Genomic DNA, 17,243 nt, shown 5'->3' with positions numbered 1-17,243 from the left:
CAACTGTCATGTGTTTGAAAAATGACGGGAGTTGATTTGGCTGGAGCAACATTTATCATACGCAATGAGTTTCATCAGTCACAACGCGTTTTAACACTTGATGATAAATAACCCCTGTGTTTGACAAATGAAATGAGCCAATTGGTCGGTATTCTATCTCTCTGCACTTTATCTCTCCCCAAGGTTTGATACATCTCACCCTTTATGAGAATTGGGAGTATTCACACATTTCCTTGACAACATTCTGGGTTCTCCAGCTGTATGCCAACTGTTATAAGTGACTTGTTTCCAATGTGTATTTTTCTTTTCCCTTCACCTCCCCTAGGTGTCAGTAACATTCTCTAAAGAGAAGGGAATTCCTGGCTCTGATGTCACCTTGGGTATAACCGCGGCGTCAGAATCCATATGTGCCACACGGATCAGGGATGCCAGTCTTCTGCTCATGGAGCAAGGAAATCCAATCACTCCTGACTTGGTACAAAGCTTTGGTGATAAGAATGTAATGTTGGGGGTGTGGAGGGTTTTGCATTGGGGTGAGTGATCGGATACATCTGACAGTGCTGGAACTGTTGGTACCGTATAGGATAAAGAATGTGAATTGGGATTTGGATGAGATCAGTAATGATGGTTGGAGCACTGTCCCATAGATCAGACTGTGACTGACTTAATGGAATGCTGGCCTGCTTCTGTTACAGGTGTATTCATCTTACCCGTACAATGTTGGAAACTACTATGCAAATGGATATAACGTAGAGCCAGCTCAGCCTCCATGTATTGATCCCAATCAACGCTTGCTGATTAACGGTACCTACTTCATGCCCACTGACTCTCCAGGAGAAGGTGACGTCTACCAGTTGCTCAAGGTAGGTAGCTTAAAATTATAAAGAGTGGACATATACAGGTGGGAAACAACTCAGTGGTGGAGTAACCTGGCTAGCTGATGGAAATCGGGGGCCACTTAAGGCATTAGCAGGCAAAGGTCACAGTAGTGCCCCCCACCCCTATAGCTTTGCAAAAAGTTAGAATTGACACTGCTTATTTGTGAAACATACAGGGAGGGGTGTAATGAGTTCCGAGTTCGGATGATTTTTTTTTAAAGGGGAAATCATGTACAGCTCGGAAATCTGACTTTATTACACAATGGGAGTAACTCAGTCCTGATCGTAGCAGGAAATTTGGCAGCAGTTGGGCAAAACCATGTGCACTGCAGGGGGAGGCAGATATAACATGTGCAGAGAGAGTTAGATTTGGGTTGAGTGTGTTCAAACTGAAATCTAAATTGCAGTGTAAAAATTAAGCAGCTAGTATTTACCCTGCACAGAAACAATATAACCCAACCAAGTCATAACATGTGCAGAGAGAGTTAGACTTGGTTGGGTTATATTGTTTCTGTGCAGGGTAAATACTAGCTGCTTAATTTTTACACTGCGATTTAGATTTCAGTTTGAACACACTCAACCCTAATCTAACTCTCTCTGCACATGTTATATCTGCCTCCCACTGCAGTGCGCATGGTTTTGCCCAACTGCTAACATTTGCTGCAGCGATCAGGTCTGAATTGCCATCTATGGGGGTCATTCCGAGTTGTTTGCTCGCTACCAGTTTTTAGTAATCGTGCAAACGCTAGGCCGCCTCCCACTGGGAGTGTATTTCAGCTTAGCAGAAGTGCAAACGAATGGATCGCAGAGCGGCTACAAAAAAAAGTGCAGTTTCTGAGTAGCTCCAAACCTACTCCTATCTTGCGATCACTTTAGACTGTTTAGTTCCGGATTTGACGTCACGAACACGCCCTGCGTTCGGCCAGCCACGCCCTGCGTTTTTCCTGGCACGCCTGCGTTTTTCGAACACTCCCTGAAAATGGTCAGTTGACATCCAGAAACGCCCCTTTCCTGTTAATCACTCTGCGGCTGCCATTGCGACTGAAAGGCTTTCTTTTTCATTTAATCGCTGCGCAGCGAACATTTTTATTTAGCGATCAACTTGGAATGACCCCCTATGTCTGATTGAAAAGATGCAAAGTTTATACACACACAGGTATAGGGGATTACGCTGTGGTGGGGGGTTTCTTGCATGTTTTATATATGAGGCAATTGTTGGAGCACTGTAGGATAGTTTTAGAGCTTTGCATTGGATTACAGGCATCGGTCTGGTTTCGAATAATGATTTGGTTAAGTCCAGAGGTGGAGGTCGGGGTATGTGTTAAGTTTGGGGCTTCCTAAGGAAGTGTTGAGGAATAGGACCTGGGACACTAGAAGGTTGGTTAAGGTCTGCAGCTCCGGAACATGCGCAGTTCCGACCCGATCGCTGCGCTGCGAACAACTGCAGCGTGTGATTGGGTCGGAATGACCCCCTTAATACGCTTGTATGCCAAATTTCACGATCTTCGCTTTTAAACTGGATTTGTATAGAAAAACAGACAGACACATTTTCACTTTTATATAGTAGACTTGTAATCATTTTCTGCATGAAACAAATATTCAGTATTTTGGGTGAGAGAAACGTAACCTATATAGTGTAAATAATATAATATCTCCTATATAATAGCCCAGATCTGTGACTTTGTGATTCATTTGCTAACGCTGGGCGGAGTCACAAAACTGGGCGGAGTTAGTCAAATGAGTCACAGATTTGGCCAAATCTATAGGAGACTAGGAGCTGAAGCAGATAGTATGGACATGGGGGCACAGGCAGGGGTGCATACCTCCCAGCTATCTTCAGGCATGAGGGACACACACACACACACACACACACACACACACACACACACACACACACACACACACCGAAAAGGGGGCGTGGCTTCACGGGAGGGTCCCCGTTTTCGTCAGTGAGGGAGCATTCCCAGCGGTCTGAGGTGCTGGCATGCCCCCAGGGGCTGATTATGAGTCCGGGGGGCCCAGGGCACTTGTGACAGGGAAGCCCTATATCATTGCTGTGCCTGCTATGGGGTTGGGGGCGTGGCCTAATCGCGCCACGCCCCTCATGCAAAATCCGGGCTTTTTTTTTTTTATGGCATTTTGGCCCTTAGCTAGGGGTAAATCCAGAGGGGGTGGTCACTCCCCCCTACACAGCCGCACAGGCAGAAGAAAGCAGGGAGACTACTGCCTCCCTGCAACACCACAGACCTGCCAATACGCAGCAGCGTATACTGACTGTAGCACAATGCTGTTGCTGGCAGGACAGAGGAGCTTCAGAGCTAGGACAGAGCTACTCCAGCCGGGGGGGCCCCTAAAACTGTGGGGCCAACAGTACGTACCGCCTGCCCCCCCCCCCCCTTAATCCGACTGCTGCGGGAACCCCCCCTTAATCAGTACCCCCTGATGCACCCTCTGTCTCTGTCTCCACTATTCAACGCTGCTCTGCTAAGCAGAAAAGCGAGTACAGGAGCTTTTCAACTGCCCCCCCACTGCGGGACACTGCGACCCGCGGGTGGGACAGCGGGACAGACCCCAAAAAATGGTACTGTCCCGTGAAAATCGGGACATTTGGGAGGTATGGGGGTGTGAGGGGGTATGCCGTACAGACAGACGGGCACCGGCTCACTGTGTACTTGACCCCCCACATCCGCATACTCAGTAGGGTCTCTCTGGCGCAGAGGAGCGTCACTTTCTGGCATATTCCACGCTTCTTAGCTGCAGTTTTGTGGGTCACCAGCTACTGTGCACTTTCTGTACTACCTCTGTTATCTCCAGCCCCAGCAACCCCACCGCTAGTTGCAGCGCTGCCGCCCGCAGTGAGGTGCGCCCAGCTCCTTCACACACTTTAGCCGGCGGGTAGCGCTGCAGAAGTCCGTGTTGCTTGCAGGCTCTGACCCCTTCCTCCCTCCAGCCGCAGCGTCTCCTGGGAGCTAACCAGTCACTCCCAGTCTCCCCTTACCACAGTGCCCAGCAGCCGCGAGGTCGGCACCACGTGCATGCTATGGGGTCAATGCTCCCTCCAGCCGCAGCATCTCCTGGGGGGGCTAACCAGTCACTCCCAGTCTCCCCTTACCACAGTGCCCAGCAGCCGCGAGGTCGGCACCACGTGCATGCTATGGGGTCAATGCTCCCTCCAGCCGCAGCATCTCCTGGGGGCTAACCAGTCACTCCCAGTCTCACCTTACCACAGTGCCCGGCAGCTGTGTGAGGTCTGCGGTGTGTGACTGAGGAGAGGGGGAGGGATGTGGACGGGCAGAGGAAGCAGGACTTCAGCCTAAGAGAGTCAGCCATGCCAAGTCTCCACCAGCAGCAAATGCCAACAGGTTGGAGTGGAACAGCAGCAGCCAGCAGCAGTGACTCCGGTAAGACACATCTGTCCCTGTCACCCCTGGCCTTGCCCTGCCACCCTTATCCTGGCCCTTTCACCCATTTCGTAGCCCTTTCACCCATATCTTAGCCCTGTCACCCCTGTGCTTGCCCTGTCACCCCTGTGCTTGCCCCGTCGCCCCTGTGCTGGCCCCGTCGCCCCTGTGCTGGCCCCGTCGCCCCTGTGCTGGCCCCGTCGCCCCTGTGCTGGCCCCGTCGCCCCTGTGCTGGCCCCGTCTCCCCTGTCCTGGCCCCGTCGCCCCTGTCCTGGCCCTGTTACTGCACCTCCAGACCTCTCCCCAATGCACCACACCCTCCGCACCTTACCCTCCACCACATGCGGCACTCCATCCCTCCCCCACATGCTGTACCTCCAGACCCCCTACACCACCCGCGGCTCCCACTTCTCCGCCCCTTCACCACCCCCAGCACCTCCAGGCCCCCTTCACCATTCACCCCCCTTATGTCTCCCCCCACACCTGCCCCCCTCCACCCGCAGCATCTGCAGACACCCTCCTCTATCCGCGGTCCCCCCATCACCCACCCCTCCCCCACCAATGGAACCCCCGCACCTGCCCCTCCACCACCTGCAGCACCTCCAGACCTCCTTCCCCATCCGCCGCAACACCCGTACCTGCCCCTCCCCTACCGATGGTGCCTGTGGGCCCCTACCCCACCAGTGGCACTCCCGCCCCTTCCCATCCCACAGCACCTCTGGAACCCTTCACCCATCCACAACCTGCCCCTGCCTCTCCCCCACCTGCAGTGCCTCTGGACCCCTCCCCCATCTGCATCCCCTACTCCTCTGCACCTCCCGACCCTTCCCCATCCGGGCCCCACCCGCACTTCCGCCCCCTCTGCACCCGCAGCATCTACAGACACCATCCGCAGTCCCCCCCGCACCCGCTACATTCTGTACATCGTGCCCTGCAGGTGCTGTTCACGCCGTCGCAAGGGACTGCGCCTTCTTCACCATATATATAATATAATACAAAAATTGAACTCCAGAAAGGCATGCAAGGGTTAAGGGGGCGTAGCCCCTTGCGACGGTGAAGAGCGCCCGTAGGGGGCGATGAAGCACCTAGTAATATTATATATAGATAGATACAAGAGTTCATTCGGTGCGTCACTCCAGAACACTAAAAAGATTATTCCTTAGACCAGCACTCAGGTACAGCAACATTTCCCTACTTTATTATCCGCACAGTCATCTTATTAGATATAGATATAGATATAGATATAGAGAGAGAGATACATATATATATATATACACACACACACACATCTATAATATATATCTGAGAATCGGCACTGACTGACTGACTCATCACTAATTCTCTTACTTCCCGATATGTTAGGAACATGAAATGTACAGTAACATACAGTAGGTATTCTTCAGGTGGGAATTGGGAAACAATGCAGTTAGAATTATAATAAATCTCCCCTAAGGGGATGAGAAGGGGGTTGACATAATGATGTCATTACCGATGCGTGGCTTGCGTTGGGTGAACGATAACGCCCAAATGGACAATCGGATCAAAATTTGGATTGCACCTCCAGTGTGTAGAATTTAATAAACTATTAAAATGGTCCTGACACTTTTTACTGTATTTTCTACGGTGGCTTCTCAGGTAACGCCAAGAACCATGGATTAATATTTACATACATTAAGACGTTTACAGCTGTATAGATTTAGCACATTTATACCACTCATTTATATTTACAATTGTGGAAATCGTGTGTGTGACTGTGTATATGTATTTTGTTGTAATTTTTATAATTTTTTTTCATAAATGTATCTGTTGCTTTCAGGCACTGTGTATACATTTTATTGCTCCAAACATCACAATAAACAAACCAGCATTGTGTGGAAGTTCACGTCTAACTGCGCAAATTTTTGCATTGGACAATGCGAGCAGCCGACCATTTAACACTTTGGCCCTTCGACCAGGTAACTCGTTCAAGATAATATATATATATATATATATATATATATATATATATATATATATATATATATATATATATATATATATATATATATATATATATATATATATATATATATATATATATATATATAATTATTATTATTTTTTTTTATTTTTTTTGTCTATACACAATGGAAGTTGTGGATGTGATTAATGTCTTGCACAACAGTCATTATATTGCACAACATGGAGTGTCCTGTGCTAATTATTGCACTTGTGTTACACAGGAGATCTGTAATGCAGCATAGTTAGAGGCTCCTGAGGACATGACTTGGGAAATGCTGAGTTATATTATATACAGAGAGAGAACTTTTTTGTTTTACTGTAAATATAAAAAAAATGTTGGGTAGGGAGATGACTGAATTGATATTACTGCATCTGTCTTTCATCAGCATTTGGTTTTGATCATCCCAGTTCATGCGCAAATCACTGGTAAAATGGCACGTCTGCCATTGTCCCAGATACTCGCTCATGTGCAGCAGAATCATGGCACAGGGATGGTTTACTGGCAACTGTACCACGGAAAGGAGGGGGCCTCGGCCCTACAGAGAGAGAGAGAGAGAGAAGGGAGTCCCGGCCCTACAGAGAGAGAAAAAGAGGAGGGGGCTCTGGCCCTACAGAGAGAGAGAAAGGAGGGGTCTCTGGCCCTACAGAGAGAGAGAGAGAGAGGAGGGGGCCTAAGCCCTACAGAGAGAGAGAGAGAGGGGGGGGCTCCGGCCCTATATAGAGAGAGGAGGGGGCTCCGGCCCTATGGAGAGAGAGAGAGAGAGAGAGGCGGGGGCTCCGGCCCTATGGAGAGAGAGAGAGGCGGGGGCTCCGGCCCTATGGAGAGAGACAGAGAGAGAGAGAGAGAGGAGGGGGGCTCAGGCCCTATGGAGGGAGAGGATGGGGCTCCGCCCTATGGAGAGAGAGGAGGGGGGCTCCGGCCCTATGGAGAGAGAGGAGGGGGGCTCCGGCCCTATGGAGAGAGAGGAGGGGGCCCGGCACTATGGGGGCCCCGGCTACCAGATACTCTGTATCCAAGTTTTAGCATTAAATATACATAGAAAACTACAAACTTCAAAGTAATTCTGATCTGGGACTCAATTTGACTTGGAACAGCTAAGTTCGGCTGATTTCGTATTTCATGAAAACCGAACCGTGCATCTCTACCGTAAACATTGGTCCATCATGGCACTGTCCTATTGTTTACGTCTAGTTTCACCCTTTGACTGGCCGTGTGTATTTTTGAATGATGTCAATTTTTTTTATAATTGCTGAAATCTATTGCACACTGTTAATTAATTATTTTTTTCATTTTAACATCCGAGCAGATACATGTAAAGCCTCTGCAGCTGTGATCTGACAGTGCTGGGAGCCTGAATCTCCGTCACACACAGCCGATGCCGGGCATAGTGGAGCAATGGCTTTCCACTGTACATGCATCTAAGTCACAACGCGCATGCGTCCCGATTGTCTGCGCACAGAGTCGCAGCACTGATCCAGATGTATCGGAATGTTACTGGGTGGCGACAGGGAGGTGGCTACTCGGACGCATGGAGATGGTGTGGGCATCTCAGTTCTTGCACATTCGGATACACTGCTGTATACCGGGGAAGGGCTATGTAAGCATATAGGGGCAGGGACGCACACACAAACTTAAAAAATCCTGAATGTCTTCTTATTATCCTGTTTTACAGAAGCAAGTTTTGCAGATGTTGGTTCTGTAACACCGGTTCCTGCTATCGTCAGTGAGCGGACCTACTTTCCGGAAGTATGGTATTACGATCTTGCACGTGTTGGGTGAGTGTCTGACAACAGTGTGGTCACCGGTGGTAACACAGAGATAAACATAGGATGTGCCTGTACTTCTAATGTGGAAGTTCTGCAGCAGATGCCCAGTCCGGGGCTACATCTGACTCTTCCAGACATTACTTCCCCTGTAGAAGATAACTTGGGTTCAATCCTGCACATCTTCTTCTTTTGTTCTGAATTAAGCTAAACTGCATTCACTGTACTTATGGTATGCCCACTTACTGTTACAATGGTATCCGTTCACATGGTCGACCATGTTATGGTCGACAGTCATTAGGTCCGCTACTATTGGTCGACATGGGCACATGGTCGACACATGAAGATGGTCGACGCATGAAGAGGTCGACATGAGTTTTTTAACTTTTTTCTTTTTCTTTTGGGGAACTTTTCCATACTTTACGATCCACGTGGACTACGATTGGAACGGTAATCTGTGCCGAGCGAAGCGGTAGCGGAGCGAAGGCACCATGCCCAAAGCATGGCGAGCGAAGCAAAAAACGACACCAAAAAAAAGTTTAAAAAACTAATGTCGACCTTTTCATGTGTCGACCATTTTCATGTGTTGACCATGTGTTCATGTCGACCATGTCAATGTCGAACAATAGTGGTCGACCTAATGACTGTCGACCATAACATGGTCGACCATTCATACCGGAACCTGTTACAATATACCATTTACACTCTATGGGGTATATACAATTGAAGTCTGAAACTGACGTCTTGTTGGAAAGATGGCACTTTCCGACTATTTTAAGTCGTAAGGGGTTCCAACCTATTCAATGGAGCCCTAATTTTTCCAACAAGTGGGGAATTCCGACTTGTCGGAAAGCGCGTGGATCGGCGGAATAGCCGCCCATCTGCGTGTTTCTCTCTGAAACGTGGGCAAATGCTACAGTTTTTGGCCCAGTTTCCAACATTGTTATTCCGACTTTAAAAACTGTCCGTATTTTGGCCATTCTCACCAATGTCATTCTATCAGGTTTGGGCGTTCTTTGAATAGTGCTTTGTCGGATCCTTTCTGACAATTCATGTCGGAAAGGATCCAACTTCAGTTGAATATACCAGTATATGGTGACGTGGATATTGTGGCTCTGCTACCTTGGTATTTAGTGCAGTTATATAGGGAGGGGTCACCAGTAGAAGGTAGCTGTACAAAGGTGTAAGTGGTTCTTGATTTAATATTTTAAATAGCATTATTATATCTTTGTTTCTGTATATTATAGCCATTTTAGTGTATATTAATGCTTGTCGTATACCGACTTGCTGGCACTTCCCTTATACAGCCCTGACATCTTTAACTTATGTGCACAACCAAGAGTATTAAACATCCTCCAGCTGCTGTGGAACTATCCATCCCAGCATGCCCTACCACAGTTTTCACATGCCCTAATAGCAAAACTGTGGCAGGGCATGCTGGGATATGTAGTTCCACAGTAGCTAGCGAGGCCACATGTGCATTTCCCCTGGTGCTGTAATAGAACTTCTATAATAATGTGGTATACGGTAACAGACAATAGAACCTTAGTCTAAAGAAAAAGCATAGAGTATATAGCTAGGACTCGGCAGAAGTTGCATTAGCCTGAAGGTATATGGATAAGGAGAACACTTTATGGGCTTTAATACTTAATTATGGTATTCTTTAAAATGGTTTTGTTTCCTCCTCCTCAGGGAAAGTGGTTCAACCTCTGTGCCACTACAGGTCCCAGGCACCATCACGGAATGGAAAGCTGATATGATCTGTCTCTCAAATCAGACCGGGATCGGCATGACCAAACACCCAGCCAACTACACCTCATTCCAGCTGTTCTTTGTAGATGTCACCCTTCCTTCTTCTATTGTCCGAGGAGAGATCCTGTCCTTGAAGGCCTTTGCGTCCAACTACCTGGATAAATGTGCCAAGGTGATCACTGGCTGGGAGCTCTGTGTATACCCAATTGTTAGCGCTTTAATATCTGCATTTGTGTTACATGTATCGCTGACACAGATTACAAACATCATTCCTGCTTTTTGGCACCAGAATGCTATAGGTGGCAATTAATATTTTCTGAGTAGGAGTGCATACTCACTGGTGGCTTCTTTGTTGTCCACCAACATGGAACTGACATAAATTGTACTGCTTATACACATGGAAAGGAACAGGGAGGACCTGGAAGTAACTCTTGTGCTGTGTATGGTAGTACTTGGGTATGAACAGGAAGACTTTAATTCTTTTGTCTTCTGCTCCACTGTGCAAGGAAGGGGGCAAGAGTGTTCTATTCCAATATGAGCTAGATTAAGGGGACCTTTTATCAATGAGTGATAACACTCGTTGTGAATGACATAAATCATTGCATATCAAAAATGGTGCTCCAGTCAAACTGCTACCAACTGTCCTTTTTCAAACACATGACAGTTAGGATCTGATTGGCTGGAGCACCAGTTATCACATGTAAAGAGTTCTTGTGATTGATAGAAGTTTTATCACTCATTGATAAGTGAGCCTTAAATTTGTATTTCTTAAAAACAAGGCTTGCACGTGTCAGCAGCCGTATGTCAAAGGTATTTGTGCTACCTGCTGATGGAAGATGGTCAAGTTGAGCATGGACCAGAGCAGCGCAGGTTGCTGCTACGTATGGTCCTTGGACTGTAAGAACTTTCCTTGGCTTTCAGAGAAGCTACTGTACATCTCGTCAGGGTTATTATCTGCTGGTGTGGTGCTATCACGTTTCCAAAGGTTCCTTTTTGTTATCTGTTTGAGTTAGTGGGTGGTAGTCATGGTGCATCCCGTTCTTACTGACCACTGTATTGGCAGTAGTACATAGAATCTTTTTGTGCACAGCTTCATTTTTCTGTCTCTATAAATCCACAATAAGGGTCCAATGCAGCATTAAACACACATTACCCATAACTGCTCCCACATTACAGTAATGAGCATACAGTAGTAACCCATATCTGTCTATGTGACTGCACCTCCCCTATACATACAGCACTTTTACCAGCCCTATACAAGGCGCAATAGATGTGTCTGAAATTAGATATCTGCAGAAACACTGATACATCATAGCCTGCAATTGCGTCTACATGTTCTCACCTTCCTATGTTCAAACATCCCGTTACACCAGAGGTTCTCAAATAGGTTCTAAAGGCCCCCCAATAGGCCAGGTTTCAAGTTTATCCATGCTTGGCCACAGGTGACTTAATTATCAGCTCAGTCAATTCGATTTAGCCATGTGTACTGAGCCATGAAAATACTTAAAACTTGGACTGTTGGGTTTGGCAATTTCACAAAGTCATTTTTTTAATTTGCTGATTGTTTAACACTTACTGTACATGATTTGTTATCTTTGAATAACATCTACAGTGTGTATGTATGTATATATACATACACACACACACACACACACACACACACACACACACACACACACATATATGTGTATATATAGTATGTGTGTATATATTATATACCTGATGCCCTCTGTTTATCCAGGTCCGCGTGACCTTACAGCCGTCCGATGACTACACCACAAAAGCTGGCAATGAGGAGAGCGAGCAATGTATCTGCTCAGGACAGAGAGCCTCTTATTCCTGGCAGGTGAATGCCACTTCATTAGGTACGTTACCATTTCAGTTACAGCATGGATTGGCATAAATAGAACTTACGACGGAAACATTTGCCTGAGACTTCCCTTTCTTATCTGTTCTGTTACAAAGAGACTTCGATCATGTTTGTCTGGAGTTGTACAATGCAGTAATGCGGTGCCTGAGAGATGGCAGCTCTCCTTCTGCCGAGCATTACTAGGTTTTACAACTTGATTGAAGGAGAGTTGTTTAACTGGCCTCTGCGATAGGAAGACTTTAAGGAAAGCTATTGGGCTGAGATAAAGCCAAGTCTCCGGTATGTTGGTTGTAGAGGTCCTACTATTTCAGAAAATAACCTTGAAAACTACTAGTGCCCCTACTGGAGCTTGGACCATTTGATGGATTTAAGCCTCTGAAATGTTCTGCAGATCTTTACAGAAACTGGTAATGCACATATGGGCTATATCTAATGAGGGGGTAGGTCTGCTAAAGACTTAATGTAGAGGAGAGGGTGGTGACCTGAAGTTACCATTGAAGAAATCCTCTACAGTACAGGTATATGCACAATCTGGGTTCATTCTGAGTTGGCGACTTTTTACATACTGACGCGTTTTGCATATGTCCATCCTATTCTGAGTTGGACTGAACTTGGCCAGTTTCGTCTTTAGAGTACATGGGGCATTTTTGGGCAGGAACTGGTCCCTGGCTTGCGCAATATTCATAGGTATATATCCAAGCTTGGTGCGAGTCATGCTAGAGTAGCCTATTTCTGACATATATCTTATACCTAGGTTATGGCTGTTACAAGCATAGATACTATTGATGGCTGTTGGCGCAACATCAATGGGCATCTTCCGGTTCCAGAAGGACAGCCCCACATTAGCTGTACAGTTTCTGCATTAGGTAGTAAAACAGACGTCCTCGGATGCTGCAACTACAGTACAGCCACTTCAAGCCGTGTTTTGCTATTAAAAGTGATTTAGAACACAAAGTTTAGGATATACAGTAAACCCCTTAATCCAGAAAACTCCACCATTACAGTCTAGGTTTTACGGATATCGAGGCATGAGCACAGGTGACCGGGATTTAACTGATCTGTGCAATGGGTCTGTGTTTTCTACACAACAAAACAGTTCAAAATCTTGAGGTCAGACTTAGGGGTAGATATACTAAAGCTTCTAAAACAGATTGGTGTTGCCCATAGCAACCAACCAAACAAATTCTGTCTCATTTTTCAGAATGCAATAGAGAAATGATCGAGAGAATGTAATAGGCTGCTATCTGAAACACCACTGGTAGTAAATCTACCACTTAGTGTCTGCTGCAAACATAATGGTAATCCAGTAATCAACCCTTCCCTGGCAGCTTCTATATAGGAACGGTCTCTAATAATGCTCCATTGTAGAGCTCAGCTGTGATAATGATTTGATGTGGATTTGAGTTGCATCCAGCGGTATAGTATCTGCATCTCTGATTTTGCAATAAAGCCTGCTGCACCTGTACATCTACTTGCTCCAATTTTGCAGGCGTGTTAAATGTCAGTGTGACGGGTGAAACTATTCAGATCGGAGATTCATGTGACGGCCCGGCAGACTCTACCCAGCCATTACGCAAGGATACTATAGTGAGAACCATCATTGTGAAGGTGAGAACACTCTCCTCCCCCCCCCCCCCCCACCCCCCCCACTCCCCCCTCTTCCTACTGAAGAATCGTGGAAATACTGGGGGTCCTATATGACAAGCCCCTCTTACCTATCGCCAGTATCTCCATTAAATACTTTAAGGACTATTTAACGAGACATCTAGTGATTCAGATATATTGTATTAGGCTGACTGACACTATAGGCCGCAGTCCCCACTATATAGCAAGGCATAACCTGCAGAATTGTCTACACGCCGTACACTGGCTACATATTCATTCCTCCATTACCACCAGAGCTGTCTTAACAGCAGCGTAGGCTCCTGGGCAAACTAATTCACTGGGGCTCCAACCCATCCTGCAGCAGTAGAGGTGGGAGGTGCTATCAGTGGCAACTTTGATGTCCCGCAGGTGGTAGTAGGTTGTGTTCTATCTTCCGCTCAGCATGTAGGACCTGGAACAGTAATTTCTGCTAATTACACTTTTACTGCACAGATGGTGGGAGATTGGGAAGGAGGTAGAACACTAAACTGTTGAAAGAGGCCCTGGGATATGACTTACAGGGTTGTAGGGCAGGGTTTAATAAACAGGGGAGGGGTGGATAGTGGGAATGGGCTTAATTTTCCGGTGGGAGGGCAGCTTGCTTGACTGCAGATATCTCCAGTTCCGGGAAATAGATTTTAGCTTTCAATGGGTTACAACACTAGAAAGTTCCACCTTTCAGGAGGTGCTGGAGACTTGGGGATCAGAGTTCAGGAGCCAGAGCAATCCACCAATGAAAATATAAAACTGCATTCCAGGCGTGTGGAGCTGGAGCAGGGACCAGCTGCTGTAAGGCTGATATCTTTGGTTCTGGGTATAGTAGAGAAAAGCTGCCAGTGTCCACCAAAAGGGGAGAGTACCAGCTTTTGGAATATATACTCAGAAAAACTCTAAGCCAAACATAACCTGAGATATCTAGCTGGGAAGAGCAATTAACAGGCTTGGATGGGGACCACTGCTTAGAAGCCGGATATCTCAGGTTCCCTAGGTTGGATTTAAAAAAATCTGGTACCGCTGGAAAGAGGGGACCCTCGGCTATCATCCTAGAGCACTTAGACTCCTGGGGCCCTTGGGCAAGAGCCCATATGAAAAGACGGCTCTGAATAGCATCCAGTTACACCCACTCAACTGCAAGCAGAAAAGCAACAAACCGCGTAATTCAGTCTTCCTCGTAGCCATAAAAATTAAGCACGGCTACGATCAGTTACTCAGACATGCGGGGAGACATCAAGCACAGGACTAATCCACCCTGCATGTCAGTCCCTGCCCCTCTGCACAAGTACAAAAGCATCACACAGCGGCGATGCTTTTGTACTTGCTAAGTAGCTCCCTAACAGTGCAGCTCCTGAGTGCTTGCAGGGAGCTACTCGTTGCTTTTTGGGTCACAGCAGCTGTGTGTGACGTCACGTAGCTGTCGCGGGCTTCCCCTCCCGCACCATCCGGGCACGCCTGCGTTGCCTGGATGACACCCCCCCGCCCAGTGACTGCCTCTACCTGTCAATCAGGCAGAGGCAATCGCAAGGCTGATATGGCCGTCGGCAGTCTGGCATGCGTCGGCGCAATTCAGACGAGATCGGTTGCTGTGCGAAGACGAACAGTAGTGATCAGGTGTGAATTAAACCCAAAGTTACAACTATGTACTGCCCACAGAGGCGTACACTCGTCTCTGGAGCTTGTGCAGTGTGATGGCGTGCCAGATCCCCCTGATAAATGGACCTACGTACCAGTGACGGACGGTGGGGTGAGGCAGAGCCTTTCCTGTCATACTTATGTTTGTGCCAGAGTTTTGACTGTATAAAGTATATAAAAAAAAATACAAAGAATATGTTTTAAATATCTTTTTTGCATTATTCTAATAATTTTTATAGCCAAAACTCTGGAGTAAAAACTCTATGGCAGGTGAGGCAGTGCCTCACCTGGCTAACTTTTTCACACATCTCTAATCAAAACTTACCAGATTTCCAAGAGCTTATAATGCTGCTCCTGTGTATAATGCCCAGATGTACACTTTGGCTCATATATTGCATGTAAAGCTCTGGTGCTAGCCAGTGCCTCCTGAGCTATTTAGCTCACCGCACGTCCCTGCTACGTACAGCTCTGCTTCTTAGCGCAGTTATGCATACTGTATATAAATGACCATCTAAGAGGTCCTGAGTATACTCCAGTAGTCAATGGATGCATAATGGGTTCCAGTAGCCAGGGCCGTAGCTGCAGTCTGTACTTAACTGTGATAGTGGCCCCACCCCCTTGTCCTGACATCCTGATGTCATCGGTCAGGGGGAGTGGCTAGTATTGTGACCAGCCAAGGGCACAGTGCAGCCCTGTTATGTCCCTACTAGTAACACAGGGTGCCCTGGATCCAGAGGTATGCCTCTCTAAGGAGGAGAGCCTTTGATGAAGGGAAAGGGGGGACATGATAGAAACTTTCAAAAAAATGAAGGGCTTTAACAAAGTCCAGGAGGGAACATTCTCCAAATGAAGAGAAGCAATAGGACACGAGGACATACACTGAGACTGGAGGGGGGGAGGTTCAGGGGAAATTTTCGGAAAAATTATTTCACAGAAAGGGTAGTGGACAAGTGGAATAGCCTCCCATTAGAGGTGGTAGAGGCTAAGACAGTAGAGCAATTTAAACATGCATGGGCTAGACATAAGGATATCCTTACAAAGAAATAAGGATCAAATAAGGTTAGTGATAAAAAATAATATAAAAAATAAAAAATAAGGGGCAGACTAGATGGGCCAAGTGGTTCTTATCTGCCGACAACTTCTATGTTTCTATGATGATAAAGTGGACGGAGATAAAGTATAGCTAATCAGCTCCTAACTGCCATGTTACAGGCTGTGTTGGAAAATTGTCAGTTACGGGCTGATTGGCTGGCACTTTATCTCTGTCCACTTTATCACTCTCCAAGGCTTGGTTCATCTACCCCTAAATGTCTATCTGGCTACTTTATGCAAGAGTGAGATTTAGTTGCTGAGGATATTGATAATATAATATATATAATAGAGACCCAACTGTTTATGGTACCCTCCCAAGTTGCTCAGTGTGCACACTCTTGCAATGGAATAATGATAGTGGGCACATGGGTTGGTATAGGACCAGTAGACTTAGAGAGCCGCCTCCTCTGTACCCATCTCTTTTTGGAATCGGCACTAAATTCTTTTGAGAGAGACGTTTCCTGCATTCCACTGGCATTAAACCAGGGAACAGATGGAAGCCTGCAGAGGTTTTGAGATAAATCTGGAGATGGTGGTGGTGGTAGTGGTTTACATGATATAAACCAGCTCAAGGGCACCACAATACTATGGGAATATTATAATCATGGGCTAGGGCAGTGCTGTTTAGCATACTATATATGGTGCATTACTATTGGACATAAAGCATTTATGGGCATTATCATGGGGAATAAAGTAAACTAGAGCACTACTATCAGGCATAACATTAATTAGGGCACTAATTAGGGGCATAAAAGAGATCAGGGCACTGTTATTAGGCATATAATGTACTAGGTTGCACCTTGCAACTAAGGGTCATACAATGAATTAGAGCACTACTACAAGGAAGAATATGAACTAGGGCACTACTACAAGGAAGAATATGAACTAGGGCACTACTACAAGGAAGAAAATGAACTAGGGCACTACTACAAGGAAGAAAATGAACTAGGGCACTACTACAAGGAAGAAAATGAACTAGGGCACTACTACAAGAAAGAAAATGAACTTGGGCACTACTACAAGGAAGAAAATGAACTTGGGCACTACTACAAGGAAGAAAATGAACTAGGGCACTACTACAAGGAAGAAAATGAACTTGGGCACTACTACAAGGAAGAAAATGAACTAGGGCACTACTACAAGGAAGAAAATGAACTAGGGCACTACTACAAGGAAGAAAATAAACTAGGGCACTACTACAAGGAAGAAAAT

General features: G+C 46.5%; 1 protein-coding gene across 1 annotated transcript in view; it reads left to right on the top strand.

Moving 5' to 3' along the window:
* LOC135056799 (alpha-2-macroglobulin-like) overlaps positions 1-17,243 on the top strand; it is a 59,660-nt gene that overhangs the window by 18,601 nt on the left and 23,816 nt on the right. Inside the window, exons 11-17 of the mRNA XM_063962402.1 lie at positions 326-475; positions 696-863; positions 6,096-6,234; positions 7,954-8,056; positions 9,737-9,968; positions 11,538-11,661; positions 13,156-13,274. Coding sequence (XP_063818472.1) covers positions 326-475; positions 696-863; positions 6,096-6,234; positions 7,954-8,056; positions 9,737-9,968; positions 11,538-11,661; positions 13,156-13,274 — 1,035 coding nt within the window. The remainder of the gene's footprint in view (positions 1-325; positions 476-695; positions 864-6,095; positions 6,235-7,953; positions 8,057-9,736; positions 9,969-11,537; positions 11,662-13,155; positions 13,275-17,243) is intronic.

The sequence above is a fragment of the Pseudophryne corroboree genome, chromosome 3 (genome assembly GCF_028390025.1).
Source record: "Pseudophryne corroboree isolate aPseCor3 chromosome 3, aPseCor3.hap2, whole genome shotgun sequence".
NCBI classification, from domain to species: domain Eukaryota; kingdom Metazoa; phylum Chordata; class Amphibia; order Anura; family Myobatrachidae; genus Pseudophryne; species Pseudophryne corroboree.
This window is presented reverse-complemented; position numbering and strand designations above follow the sequence as displayed.